At 38.7% G+C, this 19,236-nt stretch overlaps 1 protein-coding gene across 2 annotated transcripts in view; it reads left to right on the top strand.

The window, feature by feature from the left end:
• rabep1 (rabaptin, RAB GTPase binding effector protein 1) overlaps positions 1 to 13,704 on the top strand; it is a 30,769-nt gene extending 17,065 nt beyond the window's left edge. The window contains exons 12-19 of one of the 2 annotated variants that reach the window (XM_039777241.1): positions 1,493 to 1,591; positions 4,034 to 4,174; positions 5,962 to 6,151; positions 6,998 to 7,009; positions 9,235 to 9,290; positions 10,461 to 10,559; positions 11,422 to 11,538; positions 12,706 to 13,704. In XM_039777241.1, the coding sequence (XP_039633175.1) occupies positions 1,493 to 1,591; positions 4,034 to 4,174; positions 5,962 to 6,151; positions 6,998 to 7,009; positions 9,235 to 9,290; positions 10,461 to 10,559; positions 11,422 to 11,538; positions 12,706 to 12,807 (816 nt within the window). In that variant the 3' untranslated portion in view covers positions 12,808 to 13,704. The remainder of the gene's footprint in view (positions 1 to 1,492; positions 1,592 to 4,033; positions 4,175 to 5,961; positions 6,152 to 6,997; positions 7,010 to 9,234; positions 9,291 to 10,460; positions 10,560 to 11,421; positions 11,539 to 12,705) is intronic. The other variant, XM_039777242.1, reaches the window with a different exon arrangement.
• The last annotated feature ends 5,532 nt before the right edge of the window (positions 13,705 to 19,236 follow it).

The raw sequence follows: 19,236 nt of genomic DNA on the forward strand, positions 1-19,236 counted from the left end.
AGGGGCATATAAATTTGAGTGTCGTCTGCATAACAGTGAAAGGAGACCTCGTGCCTTTCAAAAATGGAGGCCAGGGGCAACATATACAAAGAAAATAAAATGGGGCCTAAGACGGAACCTTGGGGGACACCGCAGGTAAATGGAGCCTTTTCAGATAAAAAATCCCCGAGTTGGACAGAGAAGCTCCTGTCAGTTAGATAAGATTCAAACCACCTTAGTGCAGTACCTTTGATTCCCACACAACTCTCCAAACGTGCCAGGAGAATTGAGTGGTCCACAGTGTCAAAGGCCGCAGTAAGGTCTAAAAGCACTAAGACAGCAGAGGCTCCTGAATCGACAGTTAAAATCAAATCATTAAAAACTCTCAACAATGCAGTTTCAGTGCTATGACGGGATCTAAAGCCGGACTGAAACTTTTCATAAATATTATTACTAATTAAAAAAGTTTGCAGCTGCATTAAGGGCCTTTTTCACACCTACAGGTCTGAACCAAGGTTCATGTTTTTGTGATATTGTATACATTTGGCTCTCAGTGTCACTAGAGACTGTTATTATTAGTTTGTATTGTATTTATAATTTTAATTGCATACTTTATTTTTCATGTTCCATTCTAATTTGAATATTTTAAATACCTTTTTATACATTTTCTCTGGCAATCCTGTGTTAATCCCAAATAATGACAATAATAAATAACTGAGCAATGAGTCCTCAGTAAAGCCGCCTTCATGTTCGCGTTCCATTGATTTCCTTCGGATTTGCTGCTTTGCGCTGCCCTCAAAGTTCAAATTATTTCAACTTTGACCTAGTTGCCGCTGACCTTTCAAAAGTGCAACCAATGAGATAACAGCATGTTGTTACCTAGCAATGGGAAATAGCTTCCTTGCCACCCTTGATGACGTTTACCTTGCTCTCTGCGCTTTGCTCTGCGCCCTATGTAGCAGTGTGCAGAGAGCAAATCGCTTATCGTGTGTAGGCGGCTTCAGGATTCAAAACTTTGTGTATTCTCAACAGCTGGTTACCAGGGAAACAGCCTACTCATGACTCATCCTCTTTCTGACTGACAAAACTACAGTAGTGTCTGAAGCATCACATTTTTTTTCAGTAGACCTGTGGGTGTGATGATGTGGTGGAGCAAAATCACTCCACATGTGTTTGTTGCTTCAATTTCACGCTGCTGTGACCACAACTACTTGACATAGAAAAGTATTTGTTGAAGGTTAACAGGGTTATTCTGAGATATTGCTACTACGGTGTTTTCCACACATAGACTAATGTCTGGTGGTGCGCCGCACTATCAACACCGGCTTCTTTTTTATTAACAATACATTTGAATTAGAATACAACAATATACTCATTCGTCGATTACTGGCAATGATTAAAACTTTGAAGCATTCGGCTCAGCCCTACTACTTTTACCAAAGTACAAGATCTGTGTACTTCTTCCACCACTGAGTATTTCTATCCATCTTCTATCTTTTTTTCTGTGTTGTAGGTGTCCGCTCTCATCCAAAGAGTCCAGGAGTCAGAAACGCTGCTGAGCACACTACAACAGGCCTTCAGTGAAGCAAAAAGGAACACACAGGAACAGATGGTGAGCAGCGTACTCTTCCTGTGTTGCTTGTTCTTGCCAGATGTGTTTGGATCTTGAGTTCCTCCCTAATTTGAGAGTCTGCTAAAGCTGCCGAGACTTTAGCCCTTTAAATAAGCATATCAGTTGTTTGTTTTGACAACAGTGCTGTAGCGCTCTTATCGGACAGGCAGCTAAACTGAATTGCAGCCTGTTAGTGTTTTGGATTTACTTTTTTCTGCCTCTGTGACAATAACGTCACTCTTCCTCCCTACCACAAGTATTTGCTGAGAAGATGGGGATGGAAAATTACGTTACATATGTACAAATGTTGCTCATCCACTACAACAGGAAATTACAGATGTATTCACTGTACATCTATATACAAAAAATGAGAATAAATTACTGTGTTAAAGGTCCCATATTGTAAAAAAATCTTTTTTTTTATGTAAAGCAGGTAAAGGTGATATATATATATATATATATATATATACTGTGAAAGTATCAACATGCTCAACCACAGTGAAATGCACACAACCCGTATATAGAAACTATTCCTTTATACAAGCCTTCTGTACAGTTGTGATATCACAGCTATACTATATATTCAGACAGACAGTATGAGAAAAATAATGTGTTTTGAATATTCAAGCATGAAAACATATTCAAGTATAAACCTGAAAATGAGCATGATATGTGACCTTTTAACCTTTTAAAATATGGGTCTTAATCAGAGGTGGGTAGTAACGAGTTACATTTACTCCGTTACATTTACTTGAGTAAGTTTTTGAAAAAATTATACTTCTAGGAGTAGTTTTAAATCACTATACTTTTTACTTTTAATTGAGTAGATTTGTGAAGAAGAAACTGTACTCTTACTCCGCTACATTAGGCTACAATGAGCTCGTTACTTTTCTTTTTACCTCTTTGGTATTCTACGCGTCATTGTTTGTATTCCTCCCGCGTATGCCTCATTTTAATGTTTTATTTTGAAAGAGAGAGAGAGAGAGAGAGAGAGAGACTTCCGCCAAAGGCTCTACCACGTACGTGACTGTGTTTCACCAATCAAACGTAGTTGTGCAGTCTCGTCAGCTGGCAACAAAAAATAGGCGACGCTGATGCGTAAATCACCGCTTATCAATATCACTTCCCCATCAGTCAGGACCAAGATCTGACCATAATTACACTTGTCCTTTCCATAAACTGCCGTAATTAGCCTATTATTTCAGTTGCAATCCTGCCAGTGGAAGCAATCGTGAGAGCAAATAAAAAATATAAAAAACATAATTCAAACCGCTGTGCGCATTGGCTCAAGAAGCAGAGAAATAGCCGATATGTAATTCCCTCCCATTCAAATCTATATATTTCATAAATATACCCATCAGGGAATGTATACGGCGTTGTCGGTCTCTAAATGTTGTAACTTTTATGAGCGCACTCTTCCCCCGTCTCTCTCTCTCTCTCTCTCTCTCTCTCTCTCTCTCTCTCTCTCTCTCTCTCTCTCTCTCTCTCTCTCTCTCTCCGCCTGATCTTCTATAAGAACGGTGATGCCGTTATCAATCGAGTAGGCCTATTGATTGGTCAGTAGGCGGTGCTTTTACACCGGTTGATCTCTGATCTCCAACATAACCTGCTCCCGACCAGGTTAGGTGTCCAGCATGAGTTACCACGGCGATTGAACCCGGTATCAAGTGATCCACCTTGGTGATAAAGAAAGCCCTGGGTTGAACCTGAAGTTAGCTCGTTAACCCCAAATCTTGCTTCGTAGTACAGGCCTCTGGCCTCATAATGAAAGCATGTTTACCTTAGTAAAAGTGCCAAACAGCAGCTCCATGACCTTGTTCTAGTTCTGCCTGCAGAGCCTTGTAAAAAAAAAAAGTAGGTTTGGAAATTTGTGTTACTTGTGCTTATTTATTTTTATGTATTATTATTTTATGTATTTTATTTTTTAAGTACTTGAATTTACCTGGATTATTTTAATTTAAGCTAATTTGTAATTAATTAATTTTTATTTATTTTATTGATTGGATGAATTATAATTTGCCTAAAGATGATTATTTAGTATTTTTGTCCGTCTGATTGAATGCTTGTATTAAAAAATAAATCAGACGTTACTCAACAGTTACTCAGTACTTGAGTAGTTTTTTCACCGAGTACGTTTTTACTCTTACTCAAGTAATTATTTGGATGACTACTTTTTACTTTTACTTGAGTCATATTATTCTGAAGTAACAGTACTTTTACTTGAGTAAAATGTTTGGCTACTCTACCCACCTCTGGTCTTAATATTATCATGAATTCAGTCATAATGTTACATAAAGCAGAATGGCGGCCCTGCAGAGAGAATCGGATGGCTGGTGAGTCACTCATCACCACGTGGAGAAGTGCTGCTGGTTCCACATAAGACAAGGGAAAGAAGCTTATACACGATTAGATCGAGTGATTTATATTGTTGATGTGTTTCAGGTGGTGCTGGTGAAGTCGAGGGAGCAGGTGGCAGATGAACTTAGCCGACTGCAGAGAGACAACGAGAGCCTGCAGGGAAAACACAGGCTGCACGTAGAACTGCAGCAACAAGAGGACTTCCAGATGCCCAATACAGTGCAAGTACGTGAAGCCCAAACTCAACATAGGCACCAGTAGTAGGGCCTGTCTCTAAAACTGTCAAGTACCGCATAGTCTTTTTTATATATATATATATTTTTTTATTATTATTATTTGGTCCAATAGTTTGAAAAAACAGGTACTACAACAGAGCGTCTGAGATATAGGGTGAATACAGGTGTAGCAGCCATGGGCAGTATGAGAAAAGCAGTGTTTTTTTTTTTTTAACATTAAAGTTGTTCTAGTAGAAAGAAAATACAAGTATGAACCTGAAAATGAGCATGATAGGTCCTCTTTAAAACTGTCACAGTGTGAGCAGTGGTGTCCCCACACATGCCTCATAGAGAGATTTAAAGAAAGATATTACCTGCACTGTAGCTATTATGTTTGTTTGTAGCTATTATGTTTGTTTGTTTGTAGCTATTATGTTTGTTTGTTTGTTTGTAGCTATTATGTTTGTAGGACGTCACGGGGGTTGTTCTGACAACAGTCATTGTCTATTTATACACCTGTGCACATGCATGGCGGAAGCTGGAGAGGGTGTGAGTTTGGGCTCTTGCATTTTCTGTTGACTAAATATAACGACTTCTTTTGAAACCTCCATATGCCGCTGAGAGTCTGAGTCACCTGTGTGATGCGCCGTTTGAATGATCCTTTTCCACTCCATGATATGCATGAAAATGAAAAATCCTGTAGCATGAAAAAAACTGAGTGTGAAGGTGGACGTGGGTTTGCCTTTGCGTTTGCAGTGAAACTTGCGTTCGACAGAAAACGCAGGAACCCAAACTCACTTTCTGACATGGTGAGAATATCACTTTAATTTTTTATTTTTTACAACTGTGTGCTCTCAAAGACACACATCATCCTCCCACACTGTTAATCTTAGCCTCTTGCTAAATGATTCTCTTGCGGTATATCTCGCAGAGTGGGCTCGTGCTTTAGTGGAGGTGGAGTAACACTGATGATCCAGTGACATTTTCAACTTGTTGGTGGTTAAAACAAGCTGCTCACATAACATTTAAATTAATACAGGGCAGTGTAACTTTTCAACATTCATATATTAGTTTTTGTTACATTATGTGCTTACATAATTGCAAAAGGGTTCTCCACTGTTTTCTCAGTTAGCCTTTTAAAATGATATCAGACTAGTAAACAGAATGTGCCTTTGGAACATTGGATGAATGGTTGCTGATTATGGGCAATGTAGATATTACATTTAAGATCAGCCACTTCTTTCTACAACAGTCGAGAACCCTTTTGCAATTATGTAAGCACATAATGTAATCTGAAAACTGCTGCCCTGATTAAAAAAAAAACAATGCAACTGATCTCAGCTGGTATTCTGTCTATAATGGAGTGGAATGGAAATTTCTAAGTGATCCCAAACTTTTGACTATGTATGTATGTATAAATAGTGTAAATAAATGTAAACAAGTAGTGCAATAAACAACAGTTATGTTAGTTTAGAAGTTTTCATATAAATATAGACATTTTCCAGCTTCATCTACAGCAGACATTTAGATAAGAGAAGATACAACTGTATGTATCCAGAGGGAAATTGTTGTGCAGCTGCGACAGTTGTAGTACAAAGTAGGAAAGAGTGCAAATAATAAAACAAAATAGAAACAATTAAAGATTATCAAACAGGTGCAAAAACCAAATGTAAGAAACTCACAGCTCTGTCTGCAAGTTCATCCTTAATTAATTTCCTTTTATCTTAACAAATGGTGCTATATGATGACGATTCCGCCCCACATTGATGCCTGTAATGTAGTTTCATTCTTCTTCAGGAGCTTCATGGCCTAGTGCTGCTGTTACGTGAGGACCTGGTGGCGTTACGGACATCCGCCGATCACATGGAAGAGAAGCTGAAAGCTGAGATTCTGTTTCTGAAGGAGCAGAACCAGGCGGAGCAGTGTCTGAAGGAGAACCTGGAGGAAACTCTGCAGCTGGAGATTGAGGGCTGTAAGGAGGAGATAGGTAAGACTCACATGGTCAAGTGTCCAGTTAGATCACGGATTAACCTTTGATTAGCTAAATTGTACATAACTAAACATTGATTTTTAGTAAACAATCTTTTCAACTCTCAACAAGTTAACGTTGTTCACCCAAAAAAACAATATTAATTGTATGTAGTACTCACCTCACTAGCCCCTCTATGGTCCCAGAAAAGGTTTTCTAACAAATGGCGTTAAAGGGATAGTTCCGATTTTTTGAGGTGGGGTTGTATAAGGGTACTTTTCCATAGTCAGTTTATTACCTTCAGTACATAGTGGTCGGCACGTTCCCAGTTTGGAGAAGCAGGAAGGAGACACGAAAGTCACACAATAACACAAGAAAATGACTGAAAAAATTTTTGAAAGTTTCTGTGGAGCATAATCCAAGTGTCTTGTGTCCATTCGTGGGCTCATGGAAATTAAATTATTCAAACACAACTATTTTTGATAAACTATTGCTAAACAAAACTTAGCTTTTCCAGTGAAGGAATTTGTTGTGTGCATGCGGAAAAAACGAAAATGCTTTGTTAAGCAATAGTTTAGTGAAAATTGTTGTTTGGATTTCCACGAGCCCACGAATGTACTGATGATGCTTTCATTTTTCGGGCGCTCCAGTCTCCTTAACGACATAGAAAACGTTTTTTTGGACCATACAGAGCCTAAGGAGGTGAGTCCTAAATTCAATGTATATTGTTTTTGGGCGACCTATTCACTTCTACACTTCTGTGGGGATTTTTCCAGCATACTTTATTTTTATTTTTATGGACATTTTTTACAATCTCTTCTGTTTCTGCTTTTGTTTCTTCTCTATTGATACCCTGTCATTTAGACATCTTGGAAGGTATGACAAACACTTTGAACAAGCTCATTTTAACTGCCTGTGTGTGTGCGTGCGTGTTAGGGCATAGCTTTCAGACTAATAAATAACTGTAGCAATGCTACAACATTAAAAATCTCTTGGAATGGCTAATATGTGCATTAATAGATACAGTAATTCACCTCACTGAATGTTGTCCTGCCCCACAGATTGCTCATAACATGTTTCACTGTAGTTATATCAAGTATGTTTGCGTGTTCTGTTGAGAAGTAACACTGTTGTTCTTAGTAAAATTTGTACACTTACCTTACCCAATGTGTGATGAAAGATTTGGCATCCAAATCGTCTGTTTTTGGTTAATAATTCTGTCTTGTGTAACATTAACACAATGTTTAAACTAAGGCTGCCGCTTACAATTTTTGTTATTATCAATATAGCCATGATTATTTTTCCAATTTATTTAAATAAATTAAGCCTATCAATTTCTGTGGTTAAAAAAAAAAAAAGCCAATCACAAGTTCTGAGAGCACAAAGTAACATCTTCCAGAATATCTACAGGTCTTGAAAAGACAACATTGAATTTACCAAAATCTTAAATCTTTTTACTTGCCTGCTACAAACATTGTCACCACTGCCAGCTACAGCATCTACAAAGCATATCGTCTCATAATGGGAAAAATTCAGATTTTTATAAAAAGTTAGATTTCCATGTGTTTTTATTATTATAACGCAGGTCAAGGTGCTAAATACTGTGAAAGTATTAAAATGCTTAATTCACAGAGGAATGCACACAGCCCATATTCAGAAATTGTGCTTTTAAATGAGCCGTCAGGACTTTTGTACAGTTGTGATGTCACAACTATACTATATATACAGTAGGGGTGGGAATCACCACAGGCCTCACGATACGATATCATCACGATACTTATGTCACGATACAATATTATTGCGATTTTAAAGATATTGCAATATTCTGCGATATATTGCAATTTATTACCTTTTTTTCAACTTCAAATTATGTCCCCAAAAGAAAACTCATTTCAATTGTATTGCTGCAAAATGGGATTGTCAAGCAGACCAACACATATATAATAAAAGATCGATACTTAGCGTCTGTGTATCGATACAGTATTGCCACGGAAAATATTGCGATACTATGCTGTATAGATTTTTTTCCCCCACCCCTAATATACAGTAGGTAGTAACCTGAAACCTGAATGTATGAACCTGAAAATGAGCATGTTATGGGACCTTTTAATAACCTTGAATGAATGAATTATTTTTAATTGGTTAATCATACATCCATTTCATGCCACTAATCTGGGTTTAGGTTGCATTAATTAAATTTTATCATTTATCATCATAGATCATTCTACTACTGGCTTTCCATCATACTTTCATACTTTAACTGCTATGACTGTAAATCAGGTATTAAATTAAATTCTATGTGGTGTTAAAAACGTCTAAAAAAAATTGTGAATTTTACTCTGTGAACCCCATAGAAGCCTTGTCTTTGGATCTCTGTATTTAGTAATATTATCATTTAAATTAGATATAATATAAAATACGGAAAAAACGGAAAAGTTTCACGTTTTAGAAGCAGGGTCCAGTGAATATTTGCTGTTTTTATGTAACGTGTTGCTTATCAAAATTGTTAAAATTGTTTCAGCTCTAGTTTAATCCTAGAAAACTAATACAACAAAATAGAGTAAAATGTGAGCACAGAAAGTGCACATAAAAAAACTGAATCTGTTTTCTTGCTGTTTTTAATTTACAAAGAAAAGAACAAATGAACAATGATTGGATTACTTACAGGTTCATCTTTATTTGGATGTTAGAACATGATCATTCACACCTGACAGATGTACCAGCGACACAGAGATGACTTTGATATCAGTTCTCTCCTCTTTTAAAGTGACCACTGAGCTGAGCTCCCAAAAAGATCAATGTAGATGTAAATGTAAATGTCGGAGTGTTTCATGTTAGTGTGTCCAACCCTGGCTTGAAGGCTCAGCCAGTCTATTAGCTTTTAGGGTTTATCGTGTAGATCTCTTACTCTGTGTTCCACACAAGCCAAACACTCTTTCAGCAAGGCTCTTTGCCTTCACTAAAGGTGCAGCTTCGTTGCATTATTCATGTAATGCCAAATAATTGTCAAGAGACTATGTAATGATTCAAGAGAGAATATCGTTTGAGATTCAGATGAGTTCTATACAGTATGATGCTCTAATGATGTCTGCCTCCCACAGCATCTTTCTCCAGTCTGAAGACGGAGCTGGAGCGAATAAAGGTGGAGAAGGAACAGGTACTTACTCTATGTTAGGACGTATTACGTCAAAATGAGTCCCTTGCTGAGCTTTCTATAATGTACATGCCTGTGAAAAGACTGTCAAAAACTTTTTTTTTTATATTTTTATATTAACAATGGATCAAATGATTACATGTAGTGGGAAAGGGGGTTGCTTGTAGTGAGCGATCACCCAACTCTGCAGTTTTCCTTCTAAGCTCTACTAAACATTTTATCTTTTTTTAGCTTGTCGTTTTGGTTTTATGGCCCCCAAACTTTACTGTTTTGGTTGAGTCTCGGCGCTCTCATCATGGGCGCTGTTTCCAGTCGCAGGAGGCAGCTGTTTTTAGTGAAAAAGCTCTATAATATATAATAAACAAAGGTGCAGTGGCACGCACAACTGTTATTTACACATCTATAAAATGCAACTCATTGTGGGATTGTTTTCATATTGTACATGCTATGGATTGTTTAGTTTTTTTTCAAGTCATTGTGGGGAACTTTTGAGGGCACTAATATACATCATACATTTCAGACACTTAAATAAAATGGAGTGGTGGGGTGATCTTGGACACTGCTGAAAATATTGGAGCATTTAGTAGCTAAAGAGCCAGATATTTCTCTCAGGAGTTAATGGAAACCAAAAATGTAGCCAAGAGAAGATTGAATATTTCACTAAGTTGGACAGAAACAGGACTCGAGATGAATGCTAATGAATTGCCGTGCCTGCTGGATGTGTGAAGCGACAACTGTCTGCTAACACATTCAGTAGCTTTATAAGGTGATACATTAAAGCTATAGTGCGTAGTTTCTACCGCCCCCATGAGGAATTCTAAGTCCTGACAACAAAACTGTCGCCGCGTCCACATGGTGCAAGCCTTCCGTGATCGCGCACCGTGGGAAACCAAGTTTCTGCGCAGGAAAGTCACCGGCCACAATCTTTTGAACATAGTCATATTGAGAAATACAGAGAAAGTTTTGTGGAGCTGATAGTGTTAATTAGCTTTGTAGCAACTCATTTGGAAAAAAGTCTTAATCTCTGATCCTGCAGATTGGTTCATTCCTAATTACCATACTGCTCCCTCTCCATCACTTCAGTTGTAGACTCTGTGAAAAGGTATCATCTGCAGTACTTCTACGTACTATTAAAATATATATATATTACCTACATATCTGTTGTTTATGTAGTTGCAGAGCAGTCTGGCAGAGAAGACTGAGACACTGGAAAGTATCCAGGGCCTGAGGAGCCGCCTGGAGCATCAGCTCAGAGAGCTCACCACTGCAAAGGTCAGTCTCGTTTACACACATATTCCTGTACACCTCCCACACCAAACTCTACCCAAAATGTGACCAGTAATATCAGAGCATAGCAGATCTTTCATAAACCTTAGCCCTGATATTATATATCTAAAGACAGCATGTTGTGGCTGTAAGCCATCCAACATAGTGCTGCCGTGAGGGACTAAACACTGAGAGATGCATAAACACACTGTGAGGCGCTCAAGATTGTTTTGCAATGATTTATTCCTCCACACGTAAAATACAACTAGTACTGCAGTTACCAAATGTAAAGATACTTTAGTGAGTTGAAATAAGTGTGTTAGTGCGGCGGTCAACAGAAAGTGTTCGCTCCCAGGCTCACCCCCTCTCTGTCAAAGCCCAAAACACCCAGGTGAACAGGTGAAGCAAACAAATATAATGTTATCACTTCTGCTCATGAACCACCACCTACAAATGAGTGCACAATATAATAATCAATAAATAATATAGATGAGACCATAAACAACATACAGTATGTGGCTCCTACGCAGCAGTTTTAATGAATGTCAGATGTCCATATTGAAATTGAAGACGTAGTATGTTAGATGAAGTTGATGAAGCATGATTATATACAGTGTTTAAATATTTTAAAGCATTTACTACTACTGCTGTGTGATGACACTGAAGCATTAATTCAGCCACTAAAGCTACATCATTTTAAATTATTCAGGAAATGTTTCAGTTAAATATTTATCTCACTTCTTATGTAATGTTGAAGATTTTTTATTGCAATTTATTGGCTCCATTTAGCCTGTCTAATCTAATCCTGTGTGTGTGTGTGTGTGTGTGTGTGTGTGTGTGTGTGTGTGTGTGTGTGTTGTAACTGCAGAGTGCACTAGAGAATCAGGTGTTTGATGAGAAAGACAAAGCTCAGCGGCTGCAAACAGAGCTGGATGTCAGTGAGCAGGTGCAGAAGGACTTTGTCAAACTTTCTCAGACCCTTCAGGTAAGGAGGAGTCGTCTGTTTACGGGACAGTATCATGTACAAACATTTAAAAGCTGATATTTTCTATATTGTCAACAAATCCCATTAAAACTACCCACTAACGTGTTTTGTGTAATATAGCTTCTTCCTCTGTAGAGCTCCATTGTTGTCCAAAAACTATGAAAAGCACATCAATGAGCCACACTAGCCCTGTTTCCATTTACTTATTTTTATTCACATTTTGAAATATCACATTGGAAAAGCTGGATGGAAGCCGCAAAATTCGATTTTTTTTTTTTTTTTGCTTTTGTCAAAAAAGAGTTGAATCGCTAAATGGAATATGGAAATGCCTTTTCTGAATAAGTTCTGAAGTAGCGAACATATAACTCACAGGACTGATCAGCTGTTTCCTGACGGCGTCTTCCTGGATATTCCCATAGCGTGTCTTTGTCTCCACACAGCATGAAATGTGGCCATTACTAGCTGACATGAAAGAACAATTAAAACAGCACATATTAAAACAGCACATATACTGAGAGGCTTATGCCTCGACGCAGAGGTCCAGGGTTCGAGTCCGACCTGTGACGATTTCCTGCATGTCTTTGCCCCTCTCTCTCCCCTTTCTCACCTAGCTGTCCTATCAATTCAAGATGGAAAAGCCCAAAAAAAACGAGAAAAAAAAAGTTCTCAATTGAACCAAATTCCTGTAGACCTGTCTCCATTTTTTCTCTTGTAGATGGGTATGACCCTGCACCTCTGACTTTATAATATATACATATTTACTACAAAGATCACTGTCCTTTTACAGGCTCATATTTTATTTTATTTTTTTATTTTATTTTGGGCATTTTTGGCCTAGGACAGATGAAGACATGAAAGGGGAGAGAAAGAGGGGGGGGAATGACGTGCAGCAAAGGGCCGCAGGTCGGAGTCGAACCCGGGCCCGCTTTGTCGAGGAGTAAACCTCTATATATGGGCGCCGGCTCTACCAACTGAGCTATCTGGGCGCCCCTCATATTTTATTTATGATCAGTTTTTTTGGAGACTTTAACCGTACATCAAAAATACAGATTAAATGTTGTTGTACTTTTTTATACCGAAATGTTATTATAAACAGCTGAGGCAGAAGCAGATGTTGATTGTTTTTGTGTTTGAATGGACCAATCAGTGAGTTGTGTGCGTCTGCAGGTACAGCTGGAGCGAATCCGACAGGCGGACTCCTTGGATCGAATCAAAGTCATCCTCAATGACACCAACTTGACTGACATCAACCAGCTTCCAGATACATGATGCCACTGAATGAAAACTGCCTTCAGTTGCATTCCCCCTTCTTTCTCTTATCGCTGGCCCCATTAACATTATTGATCCAACCCTTCCCCCTCCTCCCCCCCCCCCACCCCATAACCACCACAGACGAAGAGTTTGGAGGGACTGACATGGCATGAGGAGCCTCTTTGTGTACCATTAAGAGTCTTGGAACACATGGATAGAATAATGAAGAAGAACACTACTAAAAAAAAAAAAAAAAAAAAAAAAAAAAATGTAAATAGCTAAATGTGTGACTATGAACAGAGGGAGTCCATCTTCCTGTGGGTCTATCTGTGTCTTGTTTCTACTGTAGATATATGACCGTCTGTATTAGCTCAACCAAAAAAAGGTTTGTCATCTTCTAAAAGCACTTTTCATCTGCAACTTCTCTTTCCAGGTAAATATAGAAAACAGGATGCATAACTTTTCTCCTTGTTCTCAAAGCGGTTGATAATCGCTTCCTTGTTCCACTTACTTGTTATCACCCCACCCACACCTTTTTGGCTATTTTTCTGTGACATTTTCCACCTCGTCCTTGTCATTTAACCCTGTGACAAAGACATGATGAAGGAGATTCATGAAAAATACTTGCACGTAACTTAACCGAGATGAAAAAAGCAACCCCATTTCAGCAATACCCTCCATTTCTGAAAACCTCCTCGACTGTATCTTGCTTCCTTCTTGTTCTTAACGTCTCACAGAAGTCTTTTTCTTCTTGTTATTTAAAGCTGCTGAAATACAGTGAAGAAACATTTAATGTCTTGTATCAAAGTTTTATTTTTCACACTTGTTTCTTGCTGTTAAAGACACCGTTCACAGTGAAGACATGGTTTGGTGAAGTGAAAATGGAAATGGAAAATATGAATTTTAATACATTAATACAATTTGGCTCCTTTTTATTAATTTATTTTTTTGAGTTTCTTGATGTAATTCTAAAGGAGGTAGTCAGCTGGTGGGGGGCGCGCCTTATTTAAGGACCCTTTCAGATGGTGGGAGATGAACTAACCTCTAACAAGCCGCCCTGCTACTTCCTGACCAATTCAGTGGATAACATACCAACTAAAGGACAGCTTTACTTTATAGTCTGCCTACGAGGTTCATTTATCACTACGAGAAATTCTGTTATCTTTGAAGCTACTAATGGATTTATTTAAAGTAATAATCTTGAACATTTTCATTTAAATGTCAGGCAAGTCACTACCTAACTCATTGGAACATCCTGAAGACTAAAGCTGCAAGTATGCTTCGTCGGAGCTGCTTGTCAGATAGTGGGATAGCTTCAGAAACCTCCTCCCCCTCACACCTTTCAGTTTGCGACCATTTCTGCAACTTTCTGACAATCCGACATTCAACCTAGTACTGTCACTTCTAATGTCAACAACCGCATAAAACACCATGAATGCTTTCCAGGGGAAAAAAATAACAATAATAATATGTCTTTTCTACTATAACCAGAAGTTTATTTTAACGCCTAAGCATGCGAAAAGCAAACCAGGTTGTACGACGTCACCCGACCTCATCTAAAAGGCAAAAGTGTTAACACTTTACATGAATAGCTACACTTAAAGGTCTCATGGCATAAACATTTCACTTTATGAGGTTATTTAACATTAATATGAGTCCCCCCCCAGCCTGCCTATGGTCCCCCAGTGACTAGAAATGGTGATAGGTGTAAACCGAGCCCTGGGTATCCTGCTCTGTCTTTGAGAAAATGAAAGCTCAGATGGGCCGATCTGGAATCTTCTCCTTATGAGGTCATAAGGAGCAAGGTTACCTCCCCTTTCTCTGCTTTGCCCGCCCAGAGAATTTGGCCCACCCATGAGAGAGAGACATCATGGCTTTCAAACGAACTGGCAGTTGGTCAAGGCCACCCTCCACCTTGCCCCCCCTCTCTCTCCTTAATAGCTACAGACACAGAAATGGCACATACTAAGGAAAGCTCATTGTGGGACTGGCTCTAGTGGCTGTAATTCTGCACCAAGGCTGAGTTTCGGGAGACTTCAGATACAGTATTAGGGGACCACTGAGGCCTATATAAAAGCATCCAAAGAGCACCATGTCATGGGACCTTTAAAAGAACTGCTTGAATCGTTGTATCTGAACCACAATGTATCTTACAAATGGGGGATATAGTGAGGATTTTCAGATGGTTCTTTGACTTCATTCATGGTGTTTCACTTGGTCATTCACATGAAAAGGTAGATGTGTGAAGAAGGGAGCTCGATAGAAACCATAGCTTCCTTTACACCTTCACACACCTGGCCAATGGCTGCGTTACGAGGCCGTGATTGTCCGTTTTCGGAAAGTTGCTAAAATTGTCTGATGCAGATTGAAAAGTAGGTATGAGACGCTCTTGGACGATCGCTTCGTTTTGAAGCATACTGAAGCCTTCACCCATACTGAAAATGAACAATTGTGCTTTTTAATAATTCAAATGTAATGCAGTTGTTTATTAAGAGAAGGATTTTGACCACAGCCAGGCTGGGGCAGGCTGGATTACACAGGTGGCATTCTTTAGGCAGAAGGGATGCTCATTCCCTCCAAAACCTTTATTTTCTGATGGAATAAATAAATGCAAGATGAATAATAAGATAAATAATAATAGTTAAATGGGGTGGCATGTTTTTTAATCGGTCTAAGTAAGTGGCTTCATGTGCTGTGTCAGGTTTTATTACATATTTGATCAATTTAAGACTTAAAAATGTTAAACAACATTCACTAAACTACTTTCTAAAACAAATGTCTGATTTTGACAAACTCAATTAATATATTTTAATGAGGAATTGGCAGTCATGCTCTCCTTTTGGTAAAGGTGATGACTCAATGTTCTGGACTCCCTTTAAATGGTAAATACTGCAAGTATGGATTTTATGGAAAATATGAGGTGATGTGTTAAAATAAATATTCCAGAAATGGAGGGAAGTATTTGCGATTAAAAGAAAATATACATAATCATGCACACAGCAGCTTTGTATGGTGTAAGGACATGTTGATCGCTGTTATTTTTTGTTTTGTCTTGCATGTATTGCATTTCCTTTTGTCGCATATGTCTATAATGTAGATATCTTGAGTTGATATTTATGATGGATTCATGCAATGTGTTATGAGATAATGTGGATGAGTGGGCAAGCCAGCCTGAAGTTGCACTGACAGAAAACTGTATGTCTTTTTGGATTGTATGATTGTGGGCTGAAAACTGAGAACTGGTGAAGTTAAAAGTAGAAATTTTACAGTGTGTGATCTGGATATTATTTTTCTCTGAAAGGCCTTATTGCATTGCGGCTTGGTGTGTTTTTAATTTTATTTGTGACGTTTAATGTCCCTCTAGTTTAATGTATGTCTATTACATTTACAAATTTTACTCATGGCCCATATGGCATTAACAGGAAGATTCTCACATTATCATTCAAGACATTCACTAATTTGTGATTTGTGTTTTGCTTATTCAAAAAATGTAAATTGAATCCCAAAAATGATTGGAGTGGATGTTAAAAATGAGATGAGTGTTTCAATTTGTGTTCAGGGTGGAAGTCTGAAGGTCTGAAAGCTCATACTGCTAGTTAGTTTTTAGTGTAAATAAAAAGTCACGACAAATAAAGCACACTCACAGCCTAAATATGAATGATTTGTTTTTAAGGCTATGAAAATCAGCTTTTTGTAGTTTTCCTAACCCATGTTCACTCAACAGTTTTACTACAGTAAACTTGTAACATGTAAACTGAAATTTCACAACCTCAAAATATATTTTAAGCAGTCTTGTTTCCAATAAATCACAATATTAAACATTCAACCAACAAAGAGCAACATGTGGATTGGTCCTTTTTTAAAGATTCATTTTTTGCACTTTACTGGTAATTAACAATTTTTGTTACCACTTAATACTGGCTCAAGAGTGCACAGTTTGAGCTTTCAGGTGCAGCTTTTATCATTCCATTTAAAGCATTGTTATCATGTACGTGTTTTACTTTGTAAGATCTGTTTGAGGGTTAGACCGACATGACAAATGAAATGGCATCCGGTTTGAAATAAAACACTCCAGATTTCTTCATTCTCCATTCGTCCCTTTATGTTTAAACACCACACCATCAAAGCATGTGGCAATTTTTTTAAACAAACTACTGCTGTTGCACGTGCAGGCACTCTGTATCACCTCCAAAAATATAAAATATTTGTTACGATGATTAAAATAAACTCATAACTTGGTCACACATGCTCTCTTTTGGTTGGTTTACGGGATGTGGGAATGCTAAGGGATCACTGAAATGGTTACAATGAATCGTGGGGGGGGGGGGCACGATTCAGTCATTGTAACCATTTTAGGGGCTTTTTGTTTAAAATGTCATGGAAATCAATCCCAACAGTTGTCAAGACACTGTTGGCGGCTCTAGAGGGAAAGTCAGGGGATCACCAAAATCATTAGGACACATCCTTTGGCAACCACAAATCTCTCCATAAAAAATGTGCCAATCAAGCTTCAAGATTATTTTTATTGTCATTCCAAAAAACACTTCAGGAAGTGCAGTGTAGAACGAAATTACGTTGCATTGGACCACCATAAAAACAGACATAAGAACCCATCAGCAGCTAAAAGAATGCATTTATAAATAATATAAAAATGCAATATAAATAAGATAACTGGCATTTTAAAAATATGAGAGAAGTAGAAATACAGGTGTAATCTCATATCCCGCCCATACCCATAAATATACTTATATAATATGCACACATACTGTATGCTCCACATTGTCTCAGTTCAGTGTGGTGCTGTTGAACAGTCTGATTGCAGTCGGAAAAAACTGTCGCGGAACCGAACAGACCTACTAGCCTCCTTAGGCTGCGATACCGCCTGCCTGAGGGCAGGAGAGAGAACAAACTGTGGCAGGGGGTGTGTAGAGTCCTTGATGATTTTGTTAGCCCTTGAAAGGCCGCGTTGGTTGGCCAAATTCTTGTCAGGACCATTGTCACCCCAATGGTCCTCTCAGCTGACCTCACCACCCTCTTCAGGGCCCTTTTCTCTGAGGCGCTGCTGCTCTCATGCCAGAAGGGAGATGTTGCTTGTTAGCACTCTCTCAATAGTTCCTCTGTAGAAGGTGGTGAGGACTGTTGGGTTGAAACGGGCCTTTTTCAGTCTCCTTAAGACTTAAATCCATCCTAGATGTCGGGGTTAGAGAATAAGTTAAACTTTGATCTGCTAGTGGTGCTACAGGAAAAGTCAGGGGATCACTAAAGTCAGTAGGATTTATCCTCTAGGCACCACGAATATTTGTAAAACATTGTATAGCAATCTATCCAATAATTGTTGAGATATTTCAGTATTGCCATCCCTAGAGCCGTAGCTAAAAGTGTTTTGTGTGCATAGTGATTGACAGGTTGCCTTTGCATCAAGGTTAAACCGGTCAGCCTCCATTGCTTCAACTCGGCCTGGCTGCTTTGGCACCAAACAAGACAACATGGAACCGACCCTGAACGTCCCACCAATCATAGAATAGAACGCCTTTAATGTCATTGTACAGAATACAACGAATATACACTAATCCTGATCAGTGCAATAAAAGACACAGGAAAAACATCATAAATAAAAAAAACAACCTATTGTAAGCAAACAAACATCCAAAGCCAACAACACAGATTCAAACATACTAGGTCAAATAAATAAATCCAATGTTATTCGGTGCAACACAGATGTCTTCTTACTTGATGGTTTTATTTCTTAAGGTGCATAACAGTGACTACTATTTTTTGTTATTTTATACTATTGTGTCCTGCCTTGTTTGCACGGAATATTGTGGTCTGCAGAAGCACAGAGAACTATCATTTTTACCTGAATACTAGAATAAATGTACTTTGTAGTTATTGCACAAGATCCAGTAGATTGCCCCTTGGTTCCTGCCACCTCCAAACTTTTGCCACTCCTCCATAGTTGGATGCATCAACATCGCCAACAAAGAGGAGTACAGAGGACGGATAGAGAGCTTCATCACATGGTGCTACAACAATCATCTGTAGCTCAACATCACCAAGACCAAAGGGCTGGTCCAAAGAGCTGGTGGCGGATTACCGCAGGAATAGGAGGCCCCTTGTCCCAGTGACCATCCAGGGGGTAAAGTGGAGATGGTGAACTCTTACAGGTACCTTCAGGGTTAAAATCAATCAAAAACTGGACTGGTCCCGCAACACCCGCGCCCTCTTCAGGAAGGGACAAAGCAGACTGTTCTTCCTGAGGGGAATCAGATCCTTCAGTGTGTGTAACAGGCTCCTGAAGATCTTTTCTGAAGTCTTTTGTAACCAGTGCACAGTTCTTTGCTGTGGTGTGCTGGGGTGGTGGCATCAAGCCTGGGGGGCCAGCAGACTCAACAAACTGGTGAGGAAGGCCAGCTCTGTGGTCGGGCTGAAACTGGACAGCCTGGAGTC

The sequence above is a fragment of the Perca fluviatilis genome, chromosome 16 (genome assembly GCF_010015445.1).
Source record: "Perca fluviatilis chromosome 16, GENO_Pfluv_1.0, whole genome shotgun sequence".
Taxonomy (NCBI): Eukaryota; Metazoa; Chordata; class Actinopteri; order Perciformes; family Percidae; genus Perca; species Perca fluviatilis.